Genomic DNA, 23,588 nt, shown 5'->3' on the forward strand with positions numbered 1-23,588 from the left:
TATTGGTATGCAGCCATGTGAATCAAAGCTTTTTCGCGGCACCCTTCAGCAAGGTCTAATTCCAGGGCGACTGCTTCAGAATTCAGCTTGGGCTCAAAATTTTCACTGTGGATGATGGGCATACCAATTTCCAATGGGATGACAGCCTCCATGCCGTATGCCAGGGCAAAAGGAGTTTCCCCGGTAGATCGCCTCGGGGTCGTCCGGTATGCCCAAAGGACACTTGGGAGTTCCTCGGTCCATTTTCCTTTGGCCTTCTCAAGTCTTTTCTTCAACCCATCTAGAATGGTCTTATTTGATGTTTCGGCTTGGCCATTGGACTGCGGATAAGCCGGGGTGGAGTTGTAGAATTCAATCTTCAATTCTTCGTAAAATCCTCTGAATAAGCGGCCGTCGAATTGGGTGCCATTATCAGAGATCAGAATCTTGGGGACGCCAAACCGCGTTACCACATTTTGCCAGACAAACCGTTTGACGTCTTTCTCCTTGATAGTTGCTAGGGGCTCAGCTTCAACCCACTTGGTGAAGTAGTCCGTAGCGACAATGAAGAATTTTCGGTTGCCCGGTGCCATTGGGAGCGGTCCCACTATGCCTAGTCCACACATCGCAAAAGGCCAAGGGCTTGTGAGGGGAAGGAGTTTTCTGGCCGGTTGGTGAATTTGGTGGGCGAACTTCTGGCATTTCTCACATTTGCGAACATATTTCTGAGCGTCTGCTTGCATGCACAGCCACCAATATCCCTGCGAGATAGCGCGGTAGGCCAAAGATCTGCCCCCTATGTGACTGCTGCATATGCCTTCGTGAATTTCGTACAGGAAAGCTTCCACGCGGTTTGGGTGTACACATTTTAGATAAGGACCGGTAAAAGACTTCTTGTATAAAATGCCAGATGGAGAGAGCCAAAACCGCTCTGACTTTACCCGGACTTTATGCGCTTCCTTTTTATCGGCAGGAGCTGTCCGCTTTTTCAGGAAGAAGATGATAGGGTCTATCCAAGAAGGGCCAAGCTCGGTGCAGAGTACTTCTGTCTGCTCCGGTTCCTCTATACTAGGCCTTGGAAGAAACTCAATCAGGAGAGGACTGGGAAAAGTTCGGTCGACCATGGAAGCCAGACCGGCTAGCTCATCCGCGCGGCCGTTGTCTTCCCGTCCAATTTGTTGGACCCTGATCGCCTGGAATCGCTTGATGTGGTCCCTTACCAGAGCTTGGTACTTTGCCATTCTATCATCCTTAGCTTCGTTAACCCCAGATACTTGGTTGACAACCAGTTGGGAATCGCTGTAGACCATTAACTCAGACGCGCGCACCCAGAGCGCGCTCTTAAGTCCGGCCAATAGCGCCTCGTACTCGGCCTCGTTGTTTGATGTAGGGAATCCGAGAGTGATAGAATGCTCAATGGTCAGACCATCTGGTGAGACCAAGACTATGCCTAGCCCGGCACCGTGACGATTTGAGGCCCCATCTACAAAAAGTTTTCACATTTCGCCAACAAAGAGCTTCCAACATTCTGAGGGGTCCTGGGAGGCTTGAAGGTCGATGGGATCACGGTCACTCAGCTGTTTGGCTTCAGGTTCAATGCTGATCGGTTCTACTACCTCCCCCTTCAGCGATGCGGCACTGGACCCAACAGGTTGGTCTGTTATGCCCAAGTCAGTTGTCGCATTGCCGGGCTGCGGCGACATGCCGGCTGGAGGTTCTATAGCGGGGCGCGCAAGTTCCGCGTCGCCAACACCGCCTTGTTAGACAATTTCGGTGGAATCTTCGTTGGCCTCCTCGGTTACCGTGGTGAGGTCTACCGAGCAAACTTGGTGAATCCCAGGCAAGAACTCGACAACAAAATCTGCCAATGCTTGAGCTTTTATGGCCGTTCGGGGTTGAAACTTAACGTCAAATTGTCCCAACTCGACTACCCACTTTAGAATGCGACCGGAGAAGTCCGTCCGTTCGAACAAGGCTCTGAAAGAAAACTCGGTCAAAACGATGATGGTGTGAGTGTGAAAATAGTGTGCCAATTTCCTGGAGGCCATCATCAATGCTAAGGCAAGTTTTTCCAGCGGCAAGTATCTTGACTCTACCGGTAGCAAGGTTCTGCTCACGTAGAAGATGGATAAATGCTGGATACTCTTTGACCAGACAAGCACTGCGCTAACTGCATGCTGGGACACGGCTAGATAAAGGTAGAGTTCTTCGCCGGTCTTGGGCGTTACCAATAGTGGTGCAGAAGACAAATACTCCTTGAGTTCAGCCAAAGCCCGGTCACATTCCTCGTCCCACAAAAACTTGGATTTCAAGGCTCGAAAGAAAGGGCGGAAGCGATCTGATGACTGGCTTATGAATCGGTTAAGTGCGGCGGCCATCCCGGCCAGATGTTGCACGTCTTTAGCCGAGTGGGGCTACTTCAACTCCTGCACAGCCCTGATCTGTGTGGGGTCTGTCTCGATGCCTCGATTTGTGACTAGGAAACCCAAAATTTTTTCGGATCCCACGCCAAAGGCACATTTAGACGCATTCAGGCATAGCTTGCGCTGTTTGAGGATGACGAACATCTCGGCTAGGTCGGACAAGTGGTCTGATTGATGCCGGCTTTTAACCACCATGTCGTCGATATAAGCCTTCATCGTCCAGCCTAGCAAAGGAGCAAACATTTTGGTCACCATCCTTTGGAAAGTTGCCCCGGCGTTCTTCAAACCAAAAGGCATGACTCGGTAGTAGAAGAGTCCCCTTAGAGTAGTGAAAGAGGTGATCTCACGGTCGGGGCCATGCATGGCAATCTGGTGATAGCCGCGGTAGGCATCCAAGAAACTAAGTTTGTTATGTCCAGCCGTTAGATCCACCAACAGGTCTATTCTAGGCAGGGGAAAGCTATCTTTAGGGCATACTCGGTTAACGGTCTTGTAGTCGACGCAAACTTGCCACTTCCCATTCTTCTTGGGTACTACGACCATGTTTGAGATCTACCAAGGGTAGTGCACTTCTTGAATAGCCTGAGCTTCAAGCAAGTTCTTTACCTCCTCTGCAACTACCTCGGCGTGATGCAGCGCCGATCTCCTGGTTCTCTGAATGACCGGCCTTGCACCGGGAAAAACATTGAGGTGATGACAAATAAAGCTCGGGTCGATGCCGGGCATGTCGTAGGGCGACCAGGCGAAGACTTCGATATTTACCATCAAGAATTCTACCATCTCAGTCCTTTCTTGGGCGGTAATGCTTGAGCTGAGCAAGAAGAACTTGTTTGGGCTTTCAGTGTCAATCCGCACTTCCACCAACTCCTCAACTGCTTTGTCCTCAGCTTGGCGCCCACATCTTCAAGGACTCCACGGTCTTTCGGTCCTTCAATCATTTGGACGAAACCTTTGGTAGCTCGGCTCCCGCTCACTGTCACGAAGCATTGTTTCGACATGACTTGATCGCCCCAAACTTCCTCAATTTCCCCCATAGCCGAGGGGAATCTCATAACCTAGTGGTAGGTCGATGCCACAGCCTGCATAGCATGAAGCCATTCCCTACCGAGGATCAGATTGTACGTAGACGGCACCTGCAATACCCAGAACACCACCTGCTTGACCACGGATCCGGCTTTGACCGGTAAAATTATCTTTCCTAAAGGCCACTCCGGTTATGAGTTTAAGCCAACTAGTGGAGACGTTGCCGGAGCCAAGTCAGTAACGCGGAGTTTGAGTTGTTTAAACGCATCGTAGTACATGATCTCGACCGAGCTTCCCTGGTCGATCAAGATGCGCTTGACATCAAATGCTTTGACGCGGAGTGTGACCACTAAGGCATCGTTATGTGGCGTCTGAATACTCTCTAGGTCCCTTGTGGAGAAGCTAATCACGTCTTTTTCCTCGGTCTTTCCCCTCTTGATCGCGGGCTGGACTGATAGAACTTCCCTCATGTGTTTCGCCTTTTTTATCATTCCTCGGAGCTCACATACACGCGCCGGCTCCACTATGCCGTGGATCACATTAACCACTCTCTGAGGGGGCGTCTCCAAGTCATCCGGTCCATGCTGATCAGCCGGGGTGGGATGTGCGGCCTTAACACCCCCGTCAATGTAAAGATCCAAGTGACCGGCGACGACTAACTCCTCCAAATGTTGCTTCAAAGGCAAACAGTCCTCTGTCCGGTGTCCTCGTTCCCGGTGATATGTGCAGCGGTACCGCGGATTGAAACCTTTTTGTGCGTCATCTAACTTAGCAGGAAACCGGACGTAATCCTCGTCACGGATTTCACTAAGCATGAGATAGATAGGAATCTTGAAGACCGTGGTGATGCCTGTCCGAGCTTTCAACCTTCTGTTGGCATCAGCTACGTCATCGCGGGGGTAGTCATCTCGGTCATTACGACAATCCCTTCCTCGGTTTCGACGATCTGAGCCTCGCTCAGAGTCCTCGGCACGATCATTTAGACGGTTAGTCTCCTGTCCGACCGCGTGTACCTTGTCAACCGACCTCTTGTCTGTTGCCACCGGAGTTGTCTTCGTGGTGGAAGCCGCCGCATCATCCTCTACCTGGATGTGCTCATTGATGAGCTGCATTAGTTAGCCCATGGATGTCGGCTGGCTCATAGTAAGCGAGTCCCGCAATCTATGTCCGACCGGGAGACCGCGCTTATATTGAGTGATTGCCAGGTTGATCAGGCAATCTAAAATCTCATTGAAGGTTTCCCAGTATCTGGAGTTGTATGCTTTGAGTGTGTCGCTCGACTCCATTTTGGCACTAAGAAGGTGGTCCACCTCCTTTGGCGTTTTAGTGTTTGTCTTGAAACGAGTTACAAAGGCTTCCGCCAACTGCTGCCACCCTTCGATACTTCCCTCCGGCAGCCTCTTAAACCATTTCAAGCCCAGCTCGCCCAAACTCGACAGGAAGATTAGGCACATAAGAGCGTCATTCCGCCTATGTCCGGCCATGACCTGTCGGAAGTGGCTTACATGCATGTATGGGTCGGTCTTCCCGTCGTAGAGTGTAAACTTGGGTTGGTGAAAGCCCGCGGGGAGCGGCGTTGTTTCTATCTCCAGGGAGAAGGGAGTGGCACTCAATCTCGCCAAATCCGTGTCTAGAAGGAGGGGCATAGCTGGGCGGGGTAGTGGCATTACGACTTTGTCACTGGCACGACCCCCGTAGGATAGCCGCTGGATTACCCAATTTCTATTTTGCTTGTGGTATTCTTGGCCATGGGACGCGTGATTGTGCCACACATTTGCTGGGTTCTGCGGTGGATAATACTACTCGGTTTCAGTATGGCCCTTGGCTGCGGGCAGACATGGCATTGGGCAAGGGCAAGGGGTCTTCTCGCCCTTCCGAACCCGTCGAGGAAGAACCTGTTAGCCTTGACTCTCCACTGGTTTCTGTGTTTGGAGGTGGAAGTGCTCTACGACCTTGCCAATTCGAACCGTCGGAGTTGATCCCTAGTGGTTCGCCGGTTGGCCGAGGAATGAACCATTCTCCCACTTCGCAGATGGTTACCCCTTGTAACGCTCCCCTTCCTCCGAATACGGTGGCAGTTGTCGTTGGTGGGGATCATCTTGCCGAAAATGATGGGCAGGCTCCTACCCGCTCAATTTCAAATTCAAAATTGACTTTGTCAGTTATTGATGCTAAGGGAATAGCATCTGAGGCTCAGAAAATGGAGTTGGTTAGTGGCCCTTTAGTGGATGTCACAGTTATAGAATTGGATGTGCCTTTTTCAAGGCCAACTAATTCTTTGTCCACTTCCTCTGCTTTGGGGCTGCCTAATCCCGTCCAGCTGGGAAAAAGCAAAGGTTTGGTCTGTCCGAATCTTAAGAAAGGCAGAAAACCACGGGTGCACAATGCCCCTCTTTCTCTCCTGCCTACCTTGTTGACTGATGGGCGCAAACGGAAGATACATACAAACCTTAAAGAGGGTGTCTCTCCAAGGGCAAAACGTTTCTGCCATGATTCTCTGGCACCACGTCTGGTCCCCACAGAATTTGTCATGGCGGATGCTGCGGAGCAGCACCGCCAATCATTATGAATTGCTTAAGTTGGAACTGTCGTGGGCTTGGGAACCCACAGACAGTTTGCGACCTTCAACGCATGTTGAAATCTGAAGATCCCGCTCTAGTTTTCCTCATGGAGACTAAAAGTATTGGGCGTAAGCTTGAAAGCTTACGGTGTAGGATTGGTTTTTCTGGTGCTTTTACGGTAGACCGAGTAGGCTTTGCGGGTGGTTTAGCTCTTCTTTGGCAGAGTGATATTCAAGTCTCGATTAAAAGCTATTCTACTGGACATATTGATGCTGTTGTAGACTCTGGTTTGGGTTCAGCACCGTGGCAGTTTACAAGGGCTTTTATGGTCATCCCATGGCATCTCACCGACGGGATTCGTGGGAATTATTGCGACGACTATCGAGTTTGTCAAGTCTGCCATGGCTTGTTATTGGTGATTTCAATGAAATTTTATTCTCATATGAAAAGGTTGGCATGGGTGAACGTAGTGGTGTCCAGATGAGTGCTTTTCAACATGTTCTCAAAGAGTGTTCTCTAGCGGATCTTGGCTATCGCGGACCCAAATTCACATGGGCCAATAACCGCCAGCAAGGACTCATTCGGGAGAGATTGGATCGTGGTGTGGCTACCTTGGCGTGGTTGCAATTATTTCCCTTGGCAACGGTACATAATCTGGTATGCACGACTTCAGATCACAACCCCTTATTGCTTGATTTAGTAGGCTCAAAAATATCCCAGTGGATCATTGTGGACGACGTCGACCTTATCGTTTTGAAGCAATGTGGTTGCGGGATGATGAATGTGAATCTATTGTCCTTCAAAATTGGCTACGGCAATCGACACCTACAATTGAAGGTATTCGATCAAACCTTGACGTCATTGGAGCCCGTTTATCGACGTGGGGCCGTCGGAAATTTGGCGCCTTTCAGAATACCATTAGTGATAAGATTAAGGAGCTTCAAAGACTAGAGGACCTGACTTCCATGTCCGAATCGGAACAGGTTTCTTTTTTTGCTCTTCGTCAACATGTTGACGAACTTCTACATAGAGAAGAAATATTTTGGTGTCAACGCTCTCGTGCCAATTGGTTAAAAGATGGCAATCGCAATACTTCTTTTTTTCATGCCAAAGCAAACCAGCGGCATAAAAAGAAATTGATTATAGGTTTGGAAAATGAGCAATCACTATGGTGTACTGATTTACGTCGAATGGAGGATATCGCTGTGCACTATTTCGAAAGCCTATTCACTTCGGAAACCCCTCAGGGTATTCAAGATGTTCTTGACACTACTACCTCGTGGGTATCCGACGATTTAAATAGAATGTTGGGTGGTGAATTCACATCTGCCGAGGTGGACACGGCTTTAGCTCAAATGCATCCCACAAAGGCGCCGGGCCCGGATGGTAAACATGCGTTGTTCTATCAACGTTTTTGGCCGAATATTGGGTCACAAGTAACTGGGGCTGTTTTGGGAATTCTTAACCGACACGAGCCTATGAACATTATTAATGACACTTTTATTGTGTTAATTCTGAAGGTTCCGAATCCGAAAAGAGTGTCTGACTTTCGTCCAATCAGTTTGTGCAATGTTGTCTACAAGCTGATTAGTAAGGTTCTGGCGAATCGGCTCAAGCTTGTGTTGCCTTCTGTCATCTTCATCAATCAAAGTGGCTTTGTATCTGGGCGTCTTATTACCGATAATGTTTTGTCAGCATTTGAAGTATTTCATTACATGAAAAATCAAAAGCATGGTCGTACGGGGCACTTTGCATTAAAATTGGACATGAACAAAGCCTATGATCGTATCGAATGGGATTTTCTTCGTCAGATTATGTTAAAGATGGGAATGGATGGCCGGTTTGTCCAAACTATTATGCGATGTGTTTCGACAGTCTCGTATTCGATCATTTTGAATGGTAAACCAACAAGATCTTTTCGCCCTTGCAATGGCCTACGTCAAGGTTGTCCTTTGTCCCCTTATCTATTTGTCCTCTGTGCGGAAGGTCTTTCTTCGTTGATTCGGCAGGCGGAGCTTGATAATAGACTTACTGGGATAGGCATATGCCGTGGCAGCCCGAAGATTTCACATCTTCTATTTGCGGATGACAGCCTCTTATTTGGTAATGCGACTGTAGAGGAAGTGTTGATGGTTGAGCGCATTCTCAAAAAATATGAATTAGCTTCAGGTCAGAAGGTTAATTTTAGCAAGACATCTATTAGTTTCAGTGCTAATGTGGGGGCGGAATTAAGAGAGGAACTTCGTCAGGTTTTACATGTTGGCACTACGGTGGTGAACGGCAAATATGTGGGTCTTCCGTATTTTGTTGGGCGCACCAAGCGTGAGGTGTTTCAGTTTATCAAAGATCGTTTGTGGTCGCGGCTCAACGGATGGAAAGAGAAGTTCATATCTGCAGCAGGTCGTCATGTTTTGATCCAGGCAGTTGCTCAGGCCATACCAACCTATGTTATGTCGTGTTTCCGCATCCCGGAAACTTTATGTTCCGAGATGGATTCCATGGTGAGTTGCTATTGGTGGGGACATTTTGACAATACCAGGAAAATACATTGGAAGAGTTGGGAGGCTTTGTGTACACCAAAGTGGGTTGGTGGGTTGGGTTTTCGGAAGTTGGCGGCTTTTAACACAGCCATGCTTGCGAAGCAAGGCTGGCGCTTGATGAAGTTTCCTAATTCGTTATTGGCCAGTCTTCTACGTGCTAAGTATTTCCCTCATGCAGACTTCTTGCCGTCTTCGATTGGGTCTAATCCATCTTTCACTTGGCGCAGCATTTTTGATGCTAAACCATTGCTTCGGGCGGGTCTTCGATGGCGTATAGGGGACGGGCAAAGTGTTCATCTTTGGGGTGACAAATGGGTTCCTAGGCCACACTCTTTTCAGTTAATATCTTCTCCAGCAGGTGACGACCACCAAATGGTCTGTTCTATTATTGATCCGGTTCAGCGTTGCTGGAATTTAGACCTTTGCAAAGAGTTTTTTCTTCCGATTGACGTTGAGGTTATTCAACAAATTCCTTTATGCCCAGTTCTACCTCCTGACACGTTAGTGTGGCATTACACTCGGAATGGTCTTTTTTCGGTAAAATCGGCCTATCATTTACAAGTTGCTCTTATGTGCTCAAATAATCATCCCGGCTGTTCGGATGGAGGATTTGAGCAACAACACTTTTGGAAGAAACTTTGGTATCTTCGAATTCCGAACAAAATTAAATTCTTTGCATGGAGAGCTTCTTTGAATATCATCCCCACTTCCGATTTGTTGCGTCGTAGGCATGTTTCTGTGGCTGGAAATTGTGTTCTCTGTCCCAACTGTCCAGAGACTTTGTTGCACTGTGTTCGTGATTGTCATGTTGCGAAACGGGTGTGGGAATTAAGCCCGCTGCGATTTGAAGTTCAATCTTGGAATTGTACAGATTTTTCTCAATGGGTTTCGGTGATTGGCAATAGAGTTGATGAATATGGGCTTGGCCTATTTTTTTCGCTTTGTTGGGGTTTGTGGAGCGCTCGCAATCAAGCCATCTTCAATGAAGTCGTTCGCTCAGCGGAGGATATAGTGCTTTGGGTGTGTGAACTATTACATGACTTCTCTCTTGCGAATCATCGACCCATAAGTGCACCAGTCTTTGAGGATCCTGTTTGTTGGGTCGCTCCAATTGATGGGTTTTACAAAGTTAATTTTGATGGTGCTGTGTTCAATCACCTCATGGCAGTTGGAGTTGGTGTTATTATTCGGGACCATGCCGATGCGGTTATTGCGGCTTTGTCAGAGAGGATTGATTGCTGGGGTGATGCAAATTGTGCTGAGGCTTTTGCAGCTCAACGAGCGGTGCATTTTTCTATGGACCTGGGCATTCTTGATGTTCACTTAGAAGGGGATTCGCTCAACATCATTCGAGCTCTTCAAGCTGCAGATCCATTGTTATGCTCCTACGGTCATGTTCTTCAAGACGCTATTGCAAAGGGCCATTGCTTTCTAAAATGGAATGTTTCTCATACTCCTCGCCTGGGCAATCGTGTTGCCCATAGCCTAGCTTAGTAGGCACTTAAGAGTTCTGGACCATCTATCTGGATGGAAAAAGTCCCTTTCGATGTATTTCCTTTAGTTTTTTCTGAAGCTTTGTAATTCTCCTTGGGTTTTTCCCCTCTAAAAAAAAAAAAAACAAATACCCATCTATCTGTCAAACCAAGTTTCTGGAAGCAATTCGTGACAAGCTATAAAAATCAATGGCTATAGTTTATGGGAATCAAAGCATCTTCGCACCTCCAATTCAGGGATATGCATCAAACAAACACGGAACCATAAAAGTCAAACTTTTATAAGCAAATATAAACTGATGAAAACATTGAATAAATCTCATCACACACACCTCAAGGGTTTCTCATACTGTTCATAGTTGGATATTGAATTTGTGGACTGAATTGCAATCCCTGAAAAGCAATATATTTTAATACTAATCAATTAAAAAAAATTCAAATGAAATCATTTCCCACGAAAGCAATTAGGGCGGGAATCTGGCTAGGTGTTGTGGCTTTGGGAACCGAGAAATCACCGAATTTTGACCTAATTCATAATGAATTGTTAGACAATATTCCGTAGATTTCCATTTATGACTGTTTGGCTGGTGAGAAATTGCAAAAAAGCGAAACGATAATCATCGAATTAGACTTGTAGGTGAGTAGGAGTGGGAGAGTCCTGACAAAGAGTAGAATAAAGTCAGTGGCGTTATTTGGTGTATCAGGATCCTCTGAAGTATTGGCCCTGAAGTGATCCCTGAAGTGTGTTGATCCAATGGTTGAGAATGTAACTAACCAAAACGTAATTTCAAAAAAAAAAATTTTTAAAAAATTGAGTTGATTCAAAATTCCTAAATCATCTATGATACGTGAAGCATCAGAGACGAGAGAGAGAGAGAGAGAGAGAGAGAGAGAGAGAGAGAGAATAGGGCTGAGAGAAGAGCTTCCGATCCACCCCCGATCACCGCTGTCACGCCGCTGCCTCGCCATACTCCAACAGATTGAAGGAAAAGAGCACAGGTTTGTTCATCCTCCAAAGTTAAAATATTAGGGCTTTGAATCCAAAAATTAGAGAAAATCTGAACTTGGTACACTCTGTCATTGTAAATGTGATCATGATGTTTATACAAGAATCTTTGTGTATGTAGTGTTTTGTTAATCCAAAGTTGAATCTATGGTGACGTTTCAAATCTAATGAATATTTACGAATCTTACTTCTTCATGTTCTTCCATACAATTTTTTATTTTATTTTATTTTATTTTAATCCATACAATTTTTTATTTTATTTTATTTTATTTTAATTTCTGTTCTCTGTTTGCTTTTAGTTTAATTTTACTTGGCCTTTGGAATTTTGTTTTTTGAGATATGGTTAAAAAAAATTTGAATTTCATATAAGATCTGACATTGGGGGAAGGGAAATGTTTTGGTAGGTCAAAATTTTCAATTGTAGTACAAAAATCGTATTGGAAAATTCTTGAATAGAACAATGATTTGTGAGAAATTTAACAAACTTATGTGTGAATTAGAAATTGAAAGCCTTATTTTTGGTGTTTTTGGTACCAGAACTGGGTATAATTATTCTTCAATTTGCAATTGGATCTTTGTGGGTATGATGATGATAGTTGTTACAGGGCTAATCTTTTTATTTACCTCTCATTCTATTGAGGCTTTGGAATTCCGTAGACATATTGGAATTTAGAGTCTGAAAAGATATTTCCTGTTTCACATCATTTGCTACTTTGAGATGACAAAAAGTGTGTACATATTTCGTGTATTTGGATTATGGATTTTAAGGAAAAAATATTTGATAACTTATTGTTCAAGGGGACAACTCAAATTTAAATTTGGATGTTCATTGACTTTGAGAGTTTTGTTGTGACTCATGATAAATTATAATGGATTTGAAATAACAATGCACATATTCTAATTGGGTAAAATCATAGGAAAATACTTATCTTCTAACTCAAATCTTTCTTCCCCATTCGTTTTTTCAGTCTATCAATAATAATCGACTCTCCTACATTTTTAGAAAAGTTTAATCCTGATAATGCCTACTTATTCTAAAGGGTTCATGCACATATTGGAAAGGATTCATGCATACTTATTCTGATAATGCCTTTCATAAATCAAAACAACATATTTACCATATCTAAACATTTCATACCAATAAGAAATATATATCAAAATCCACTGATCAAAGTTGGTTGTAGACTTCGATTTCCCCCCCCCCCCCCAAAACTGATTACTTAATGCTCGATATTAGTTTTGTAGGTTATGGGCAAAACTATTTTATAGATGAGACTTCAACTTATGGACAAATCATTGGATCATAATACCACACGAGCATGACTGAATATTTATAAATTCCTTACTCCCATTACCCATTTCATGTACTTATTTACCTTTATAGATGGCAGGATTCACTCCCATTACTCATTTCATGTGATTTAGAATTTGAGTCCTACTCATTTTTGTTCCATTTGTTATGTCAGGTAAAAAAATGTCAACATCAAATGCATCTATGACTGATATTAGCGAAATTCAGTTTAGTAATCGGAAATGTCGTTGCGGGGTGAGAGCAGCATTCAGGATTTCAGAGTCAAAGGACAATCCGGGGATGGTATACTTTGTTTGCCCTTCAAACAACACCAATGGATGCGACTTCTTTCAATGGTGGATACCTGTACATAAGCAGCGTCAATGGTTGAAGATGATAAGGGAGGAAAGTGATGACAATTGTAATATCAACCCTTTGGTCAATGAAGTGATTGTATCCAATGATGAACTGAAAGAGATAGTTACAAAGCTTATGAAAGAAAGTAAACAAATGGTTGTAGGGATTAGACAACTTCAGAAAAAGTTGCACTACGCATTGTAATAATGTTATTTGGATTTGGACTTCTTTTGTTGTTTAAAAATTAAGTGTAATTTAAATTCGGATTTAAACTTCGCCTTTTGTGAACTAAATATTATGTGTAAATGAAGTTGGTTGTTGACTTCTTTTGTTTGTTTGGATTATTGGTTTGGATTGTTGGTATGGTATGTTACTGTTTTTTGTGCTTCTAGTTTATGTTGTTATTGAAGATATGAAGGACAATGGTCCATGTATACATATATAGAATTCTATGGACGGTTGCCATTTGTTTACTTTGATGTAAATCAGGACACTCCAATGATCTATATCCTCATGTGATGCTCAGATTTGTGTCCCACTCAATTTCAGACCATTGTTATGACCAAACATGTATTTTCAGATTTTAAGAAATTCAAATGGAATAATGTTTTATTCAAATTGAAGGGTTATAATAATTGAGCAACATATCAGCACATATTTGATTGAGCAACATATCAGCACAGATTTGATTTATTTGGTTTACATATCAGCACATATCAACATATCAGCCCAAATAAACTTATTTTTTGCTGATATCAAACTAGAATGAGATTCCCATGATTTGAACATAACGTAAATTTCAGCAACATATTTCAACAACTTTGAGCACCATTTCAGTGCATATTTCAGCAACATATCAACACAAATTTCAGCAACATATCAGCACATATTTGAGCACCATTTGAACCAAATTTCAGCAACATATCAGCCCAACTTTGAGCACCATTTTAGCAACATATCAGCACAAATTTGAGCACCATTTCAACCAAATTTCAGCAACATATCAGCCCAAATTTAAGCACCATTTCAGCACATATTTCAGCAACATATCAGCACCAATTTCAGCATTATTTCAACCAAATTTCAGCAACATATCAGCCCAAATTTGAGCACCATTTCAGCACATATTTCAACAACATATCAGCACAAATTTCAGAAACATATCAGCACCAATTTCAGCATCATTTCAACCAAATTCCAGCAACATATGAGCAGAAATTTGAGCACCATTTCAACCAAATTTCAGCAACATATCAACACAAATTTTAGCACCATTTCAGCACATATTTCAACAACATGTCAACATTCACATAAAAAAAGGTTAAGGTCATTTCAACATTCAAATTTCAGTACAATTTGCCAAGTCTTCAATATTACATATCCAACAAAAAAGTTTACAAATTTCTCAAATTTCTACATTAACATGAAAAGTGTTCAATATTACATATCCAACAAAAAAATTCAACGCTACGATATTGAAGTGTGATCCACATTCCCATGGCCTTGGCCACGCCCACGACCACGCCCATGCCCATATAGTACCTAAAAAAGAAAACAAATATATATAAGGAACCATAAAATAAAATGGAACTTTAAATGAATGAATGGCAAGATAAAAAAGGATTGGTGAAAAATAAATTACTTCACTATATGCAGGACTATTCGAGGCTTGCGAGTCATAACCGCTTGCATTGTTAAGCAAGGCTTGATAGCTTCCATGGACCGAATACATCGATGGCATTGAAAAATGCATATTGTGACGAAGAAAACTTGGCTGCAACAATAACAAACACATATCAATTTAAAATGGTACAAAATATTTACAAAATAAGTCATAATAAAACTTCTTATTAAAGTAACTTACATCATAGGCGGGATACATAAATTGAGTAGATGAAGCATTAACTTGAGGAACACACGTTGAGAATGGAGGAAGTTGAGGAGCACTTATTGAAAATAAAGGAGCTGATTGAGGAATACTCGGTGAAAATGAGGGAGATGGTTCAGGAGCACTCGCCGAAAATAAAACAAGTTCACATAATGCTTCTCAAACTCCCATGTTTGTTGCTCCTCAACCTAGTTCACACAATGCTTCTCAAACTCCCATGTCTGTTGCTCCTCAACCTCCTCCCTTATTTTTGGCGAGTGCTCCTGAACCATCTCCCTCATTTTCACCGAGTATTCCTCAATCAGCTCCTTTATTTTCAATAAGTTCTCCTCAACTTCCTCCATTCTCGACGTGTGTTCCTCAAGTTAATGCTTCATCTACTCAATTTATGTATCCCGCCTATGATGTAAGTTACTTTAGTAAGAAGTTTTATTATGACTTATTTGTAAATATTTTGTACCATTTTAAATTGATATGTGTTTGTTATTGTTGCGGCCAAGTTTTCTTCGTCACAATATGCATTTTTCAATGCCATCAATGTATTTGGTCCATGGAAGCTATCAAGCCTTGCTTAACAATGCAAGTGGTTATGACTCGCAAGCCTCGAATAGTCTTGCATATAGTGAAGTAATTTATTTTTCACCAATCCTCTTTTATCTTGCCATTCATTCATTTAAAGTTCCATTTTATTTTATGGTTCCTTATATATATTTGTTTTCTTTTTTAGGTACTATATGGGCATGGGCGTGGTCGTGGGCGTGGCCCAGGCCATGGGAATGTGGATCACATGTCAATATCGTAGCGTTGAATTTTTTTTGTTGGATATGTAATATTGAACACTTTTTATGTTAATGTAGAAATTTGAGAAATTTGTAAACCTTTTTGTTGGATATGTAATATTGAAGACTTGGCAGATTGTACTGAAATTTGAATGTTGAAATGACCTTAACCTTTTTTTATGTGAATGTTGATATGTTGTTGAAATATGTGCTGAAATGGTGCTGAAATTTATGTTGATATGTTGCTGAAATTTGGTTGAAATGGTGCTCAAATTTCTGCTCATATGTTGTTGAAATTTGGTTGAAATGATGCTAAAATTGGTGCTGATATGTTTCTGAAATTTGTGCTGATATGTTGTTGAAATATGTGCTGAAATGGTGCTTAAATTTGGGCTGATATGTTGCTGAAATTTGGTTGAAATAATGCTGAAATTGGTGCTGATATGTTGCTGAAATATGTGCTGAAATGGTGCTTAAATTTGGGCTGATATGTTGCTGAAATTTGGTTGAAATGGTGCTCAAATTTGTGCTGATATGTTGCTGAAATTTGTGTTGATATGTTGCTGAAATATGTGCTGAAATGATGCTCAAAGTTGGGCTGATATGTTGCTGAAATTTGGTTCAAATGGTGCTCAAATATGTGCTGATACGTTGCTAAAATTTGTGTTGATATGTTGCTGAAATATGTACTGAAACGGTGCTCAAAGTTGTTGAAATATGTTGCTGAAATTTACGTTATGTTCAAATCATGAGAATCTCATTCTAGTTTGATATCAGCAAAAAATAAGTTTATTTGGGCTGATATGTTGATATGTGCTGATATGTAAACCAAATAAACCAAATCTGTGCTGATATGTTGCTCAATCAAATATGTGCTGATATGTTGCTCAATCATTATAACCCTTCAATTTGAATAAAACATTATTCCATTTGAATTTCTTAAAATCTGAAAATACATGTTTGGTCATAACAATGGTCTGAAATTGAGTGGGACACAAATCTGAGCATCACATGAGGATATAGATCATTGGAGGGTCTTGATTTACATCAAAGTAAACAAATGACAACAGTCCATGGAATTCTATATATGTATACATGGACCATTGTCCTTCATATCTTCAATAACAACATAAACTAGAAGCACAAAAAATGGTAACATACCATACCAACAATCCAAACCAACAATCCAAACAAACAAAAGAAGTCAACAACCAACTTCATTTACACATAATATTTAGTTCACAAAAGGCGAAGTTTAAATCCGAATTTAAATTACACTTAATTTTTAAACAACAAAAGAAGTCCAAATCCAAATAACATTATTACAATGGCATAGTGCAACTTTTTCTGAAGTTGTCTAATCCCTACAACCATTTGTTTACATTCTTTCGTAAGCTTTGTAACTATCTCTTTCAGCTCATCATTGGATACAATCACTTCGTTGACCAAAGGGTTGATATTACAATTGTCGTCACTTTCCTCCCTTATCATCTTCAACCATTGACGCTGCTTGTGTACAGGCATCCACCACTGAAAGAAGCCGCATCCATTGGTGTTGTTTGAAGGGCAAGCAAAGTATACCATCCCCGGATTGTCCTTTGACTCTGAAATCCTGAATGCTGCTCTCACCCCGCAACGACATTTCCGATTACTAAACTGAATTTCGCTAATATCAATCATAGATGCATTTGATGTTGACATTTTTTTACCTGACATAACAAATGGAACAAAAATGAGTAGGACTCAAATTCTAAATCACATGAAATGGGTAATGGGAGTGAATCCTGCCATCTATAAAGGTAAATAAGTACATGAAATGGGTAATGGGAGTAGGGAATTTATAAATATTCAGTCATGCTCTGTGTGGTATTGTGATCCAATGATTTATCCATAAGTTGAAGTCTCATCTATAAAATAGTTTTGCCCATAACCTGCAAAACTAATATCGAGCATTAAGTAATCAGTTTTTTTTTGGGGGGGGGGGAAATCAAAGTCTACAACCAACTTTGATCAGTGGATTTTGATATATATTTCTTATTGGTATGAAATGGTTTAGATATGGTAAATATGTTGTTTTGATTTATGAAAGGCATTATCAGAATAAGTATGCATGAATCTTTTCCAATATGTGCATGAACCCTTTAGAATAAGTAGGCATTATCAGGATTAAACTTTTCTAAAAATGTAGGAGAGTTGATTATTATTGATAGACTGAAAAAACGAATGGGGAAGAAAGATTTGAGTTAGAAGATAAGTATTTTCCTATGATTTTACCCAATTAGAATATGTGCATTGTTATTTCAAATCCATTATAATTTATCATGAGTCACAACAAAACTCTCAAAGTCAATGAACATCCAAATTTAAATTTGAGTTGTCCCCTTGAACAATAAGTTATCAAATATTTTTTCCTTAAAATCCATAATCCAAATACACGAAATATGTACACACTTTTTGTCATCTCAAAGTAGCAAATGATGTGAAACAGGAAATATCTTTTCAGACTCTAAATTCCAATATGTCTACGGAATTCCAAAGCCTCAATAGAATGAGAGGTAAATAAAAAGATTAGCCCTGTAACAACTATCATCATCATACCCACAAAGATCCAATTGCAAATTGAAGAATAAAATATACCCAGTTCTGGTACCAAAACACCAAAAATAAGGCTTTCAATTTCTAATTCACACATAAGTTTGTTAAATTTCTCACAAATCATTGTTCTATTCAAGAATTTTTCAATACGGTTTTTGTACTACAATTGAAAATTTTGACCTACCGAAACATTTCCCTTCCCCCAATGTCAGATCTTATATGAAATTCAAATTTTTTTTAACCATATCTCAAAAAACAAAATTCCAAAGGCCAAGTAAAATTAAACTAAAAGCAAACAGAGAACAAAAATTAAAATAAAATAAAATAAAATAAAAAATTGTATGGATTAAAATAAAATAAAATAAAATAAAAAATTGTATGGAAGAACATGAAGAAATCAGATTCGTAAATATTCATTAGATTTGAAACGTCACCATAGATTCAACTTTGAATTAACAAAACACTACATACACAAAGATTCTTGTATAAACATCATGATCACATTTACAATGACAGAGTGTACCAAGTTCAGATTTTCCCTAATTTTTGGATTCAAAGCCCTAATATTTTAACTTTGGAGGATGAACAAACCTGTGCTCTTTTCCTTCAATTTGTTGGAGTATGGCGAGGCAGCGGCATGGCAACGGCAGCGGCGTGGCAACGGTGATCGGGGGTGGATCGGAAGCTCTTCTCTCAGCCCTTTTCTCTCTCTCTCTCTCTCTCTCTCTCTCTCTCTCACATCTCTGATGCTTCACGTATCACAGATGATTTGGGAATTTTGAATCAACTCAATTTTTTTTTTTTTTTTTTTTGAAATTACGTTTTGGTTAGTTACATTCTCAGCCATTGGATCAACACACTTCAGGGATCACTTCAGGGCCAATACTTCAGAGGATCCTGATACAAGAAAATGAAGGCAAGAGATTGTGAATTTAAAATGTGAATAAAGAGGAACAGGAATCGAATACGTACCCGCAATGAATGATCCGATATTTCAGGAGATAATTCTTTTTTCAACATTCATACCTCCTCTGAGACTGGAGTCTAATTGAGCTCTAGTGTGGTAAAAAAAAATTTAAAAACGGTAGTATTATATATAATAATTAGTATATTAATTAGTGTATTAATACTAATTATGACATTATTATTGACATCACTCATTAATTACATTATAAATACCAAAAATTTCTTAAATTATGTCACATCATCAATTGATACACTAGTTAGTTCACTAATTGGTACATATAGTATTATTCTTTAAAAAAAATAAGATCAAAATATCACATTAAATAGATTTTATATACACATTAGCGTTTATAAATTGAGTAATGCTACATGTACCAATTAATGTAATAACTAATGTACCAACACTAGTTATGACATCATTATTGATCCCACTTATTATACAAATTACAAATATTAAAAACATCTTAAATTATGTCACATCATTAATTAGTACACTAATTGGTGCATAGCAACATATAACATTAGGAAGTCTCGCACCACCAAGAAAGTTGGACTTAGGCTTTGTTCCGCTGTCGTTAAATTTTTTAATTGGACAAATTATGATAGTAGTTCTTGAGCATTATTATCAAATATTATCAAGCTCATTAGAGTTTTTTCTTAGCTATTTCATAGCACAAAACTATAGAAATACGTTCCACCAAACTCAATTATTGACTAATTATTTTAGTTGAATATCAAATCATTAGCTACATATAATTAGAGAAAGATGACTCAACAAATAAAATAAAAAATAAAAAATTTGTTGGAGAATGTATTTAAAAAGATGGTTAGCTAAAATAGAAAAATAGAATTTTAGTTAAAATTTAACTAAAAATTTGACTATTTTAGTGGAGATGCTCTAATTTGGTCATTGCGTTATTTTAATCCCTATAATTTTAATTGACTTGATTTTTATCTTGAATTTATGATTTTGCCATAATATAATTCAATTGATTACAACTCTTGACATTTTTATATAAAAAATAAATACATAATAGTACGTGTCATATTTTTAAAGATAAAATTATAAATTTATTCAATTCAGTGAGTTAATCTCAATTAGGGATGGGCATTGGCTCGTTGACCCACCCAGTCGGCCCAGCCCAATCCTATTTTTCTAGGGCTTGGGAACATTGTTTTAACCCATAAGACTGGATTGGGTCAACATTTTCAGCCTGAAATATTAATGGGTTGGGCTTGAAATTTATATTTTTAACCCAGCTTGGCTGATCCTGCCTGCTATTAAATTAATTAATTAATTAATTATAATACATTAAAATATAATTATATTTTTTGTTGGGATCCAAACTTTATTTTTGTTAATTTTATTGAAACTCACATTTGTGGTGATATGTGTTTGAATTTATTTAAGGAATCTTTCAATTTATAATGATATCAATATATTTATTTAAGAAATATAATATGTGATTAAATTTAATCATGAAATATTTTAAACTTTTTTTTAACATATAGCCCGATGGAAGGGTTTGAGATTTGTAATTATTTTTTAGACCGGACTTGGACAGATATAGAGGCTCCATGTTAGGGCCGGGCCGAGCTTGGACAAACATAAAGTCCCTTATTATGTAGTGTCGGCCCGGCCCAAACTCGACGTATGCCCACCCCTACTCTCAACTAATCCAATTATCATTTTTCATCAAAAACACTAATCACATTATTAATTGGATCAAATTAATACAAAATTTCAAATTAAGAGTCAAAATTGAATCAATTGAAAATGTATGGACTAAAATAACATAATAAGTAAAATGTAAGGACTATTGCTATAATTTATCATTTTAAATTATTTTTTGCTAAAATGTATACTTTAAAAAATTAAAAATTTTAAAATAAAAAATACATTACTTTTTTTTATAAATTCATTATTTTATTTCATAACCGAATACTTGTCATTTATTGCTATTGTAAAAAATAAAAAAAAAAAAAAAAAAAAAAAGTCAGTCCATTATTCATAAGTTAAACATACCGAGTGCATGCACATTTTAAAGTAAAGAGATACATAATCATTTTATTTAAAATAAAAATAATAATAATTACATAAGGTTATATAATTTGAAGGGCAGTCCATGTAAATATATAAATACCAAACTAATTGGATAATTTCTTCACCATTACAATGTACTTCATTGTGAGTGTTGATTTTTGACCATACAACCAAACAGGGAACTCAGCTAGAGAGCACCGGCAGAATAGATTAAACCCTACAACTTGCACAAGAAGATGAGAATCCGATGGTGGTTCATTCAACCGGGGGCACTCCGATGATCAAATCAGTAATCAATATCTCTCAAAGATAGCAAATTGTGCTTAAACTCACAAGAAAGAACTTCCCTTTGACTCATGAGGGTGCCTTGCTTTTATAACCAGCAGTAACCTGATCCTCATAAAAGCCTCACTTCAATGGAGTCAGGCTTCATGCTCATCCTGGACCTTTATCTAGATAGAGATAAACTCTTATTGAGCCTTATCTTTATGCGGACTGAGATCCTCCCCTGTTCTAAGACTCTTGTCCCTTATCCGCTTATATCGGATTTCGGTATCTCGTCAGATAACCTTGGCTTAGCTGAGATCACCTCAGCGCATGACTAAGCCACGTGACACCTCGGCTGACACTTCGGCGTCACCTTAGCCACGTGCCGTCATGCACAAAATACGTCCTCACAACTGCTCCCTAGGTTCTATTACCTTGGCAACCTGAGGTAATGGAACTTACATCGCTTTGTCCATATAGCATGTCGGCTAAATTTACATTTCTTCAACACGATCGAGATCATTTCGTCGGCTTCAAGTACCTAGGACTCAAATGTCCACTTTGCCAAGGGTCAAAAACCAAGAATCAAGTTCTTTAAATATCCCAGTCGAAGTCGTTCCACTAGCCGAGGTTATTGTCTCATTACTTCAAGAATTTCAAGAGTTCTAATTGCGCATAAGCTGTCATGCATGGTTCGTTTCAACCGCTTCTTCTACGTGTCTTTATCCCATTGGCCTGTACCTAACATACACTATCGAATTGCGTTTCTTCTGACCACTCCGTCTGGCAGGCACGCCGTCCAAGGTGTCTCATCATGTTTTGTTGCTTTTTCGTGTTTTTGACAAAATTCTTTCTCTCTCTCTGTCTCTTCACTTCTCATTATCGTATTCTCTTTTCTGCTTAGAGTTTCTCTCTCTAGAAATTCCCAAACCTCTATTGCCGTTATTTCGAGTTCTCTACAACCGTTGCAATCACTTTCTCCGACTAGCTTTCCATCGTCTGTTTCCGGCAAGCCTTATTCTGGCGTCCATTCGGTCGGTCTCACTCGATAAGTCCTTAATGTTTTCTTTTTAACTGTTGTCTTCCACTATTCTTGGCCATGTTCTTGCTTTAGAGTCTTGCCATATGTTTTCATTGTATCTGTCACCATTGTATCTATAAATTTGTGATTTTCCCTAATGCTTTAGACGTTGTTCTACAGTATATCTGAAATCATATCTGCGTTTTCTCTATATTTCTGCTTTGGTTTAATTCTTGAATCTTGATTGCCTCTGATTCTGAATCATGTTCCTTTCTGTTTTCTTGCTTGTTTTCAGATTTGTGTCCTTTGATTCTCATTTCTGTAGCTCTAGGTTTGGGATTTGCTTTAGAACCCATACACTTAGGAAAAATTGAAACAAATTTCGGCTTAGATCTTCAAAATCCTTGCCCTAGTGCCTTTAGGTTTTAGCTGAGGTCCTTAACCCTTTGCCAAGTCGTTTTATCAAAACTCTGTTTGCCGAACCCACTTTAGCCAAGATAATAGGCATGTTTAGGTGGAAAGTAAACACCCCTTCCAAAATAGAGTACTTTAGGCAAGAGTTTTCCATCCCAGTCGACGTTCAACTTCGGTTGGCTGGAAATGATGACTTTATCATGCTTGGGGAGGACTACATGCCCTTTCCTATAGTCTCCATAGTTGAGGTGGAGTCAAGTTCCCCTTAGATATCCTTTTTAGGGAGGTCCTCCATTATTATAAACTGAACCCTATGTAACTAACTGTAAACTCTTTTAGGATTATTAATGGCATCGCCGAGTTGGCACCCCGTCAAAATACCAGAATAACACTATCCGACATCCAATACTGCTACATAATGTATGGCCTTAAAACCAACTCTGGCTACACGTACTATCTCAAGCCGAGATCTACCCAGTACAAATTGATAGTCGACATTCTAGACTCAAATAAGGGCGCGGCAGATGACTACTTGATTGTCTTGGGCAATTGGGAGTTTGCGCCAAACGACGAGCTCCACTTCTTCCCCTTGTACCATGAGGTTTTTAGGGATAATAAGGGTAAGCACTTAGTCCCTTCCTCCCCTTCCCCAAAGTCCCTTCTCTACTACTTTATTTAGCAGTCTTTTTATTACTATGTTCTAACGTTTTCCCTTTGCCTTTGCAGCTCTCCCTCAACCTGAAAAGAACTTCCGCTAGACTCATATTCCAGTGCGGACCTTATCCGACTTCTCTGCCTTCCCATTGATGACTGCAAAGCCCCATTCCTTCTTAATTACATACCAACATATTGGAGCCCTTTGCCCGATGTCCCTCGAAAAAACAAATCTCCTCCAACTGCAACAACCTCGCCAGCCACCTCATCAACGAGGCCAGACTAGG

The 23,588-nt window shown here is 40.1% G+C and overlaps 1 protein-coding gene across 1 annotated transcript; it reads left to right on the forward strand.

Annotated features, from left to right (window-relative positions):
• Positions 1–5,990: 5,990 nt before the first annotated feature.
• Positions 5,991–12,877, forward strand: LOC145797609 (uncharacterized). The gene is made up of 4 exons (XM_082884987.1): positions 5,991–6,380; positions 6,437–6,606; positions 6,690–9,991; positions 12,492–12,877. Exons 1-4 carry the CDS (start codon positions 5,991–5,993, stop codon positions 12,875–12,877), a joined length of 4,248 nt encoding a protein of 1,415 aa, XP_082741113.1.
• Positions 12,878–23,588: the final 10,711 nt, after the last annotated feature.

Source organism: Camellia sinensis, chromosome 8, assembly GCF_055761805.1.
Source record: "Camellia sinensis isolate YWXY chromosome 8, ASM5576180v1, whole genome shotgun sequence".
Taxonomy (NCBI): domain Eukaryota; kingdom Viridiplantae; phylum Streptophyta; class Magnoliopsida; order Ericales; family Theaceae; genus Camellia; species Camellia sinensis.

Bases quoted from the DNA above. Each gene is read 5' to 3' on its own strand.
- LOC145797609 (XM_082884987.1), top strand. From the start codon at position 5,991: ATGAATTGCTTAAGTTGGAACTGTCGTGGGCTTGGGAACCCACAGACA. The intron at 6,381-6,436 runs GTCTGCCATGGC...TCATATGAAAAG, and splicing joins ACGACTATCGAGTTTGTCAA to GTTGGCATGGGTGAACGTAG. The intron at 6,607-6,689 runs GTTGCAATTATT...TTGATTTAGTAG, and splicing joins GGTGTGGCTACCTTGGCGTG to GCTCAAAAATATCCCAGTGG.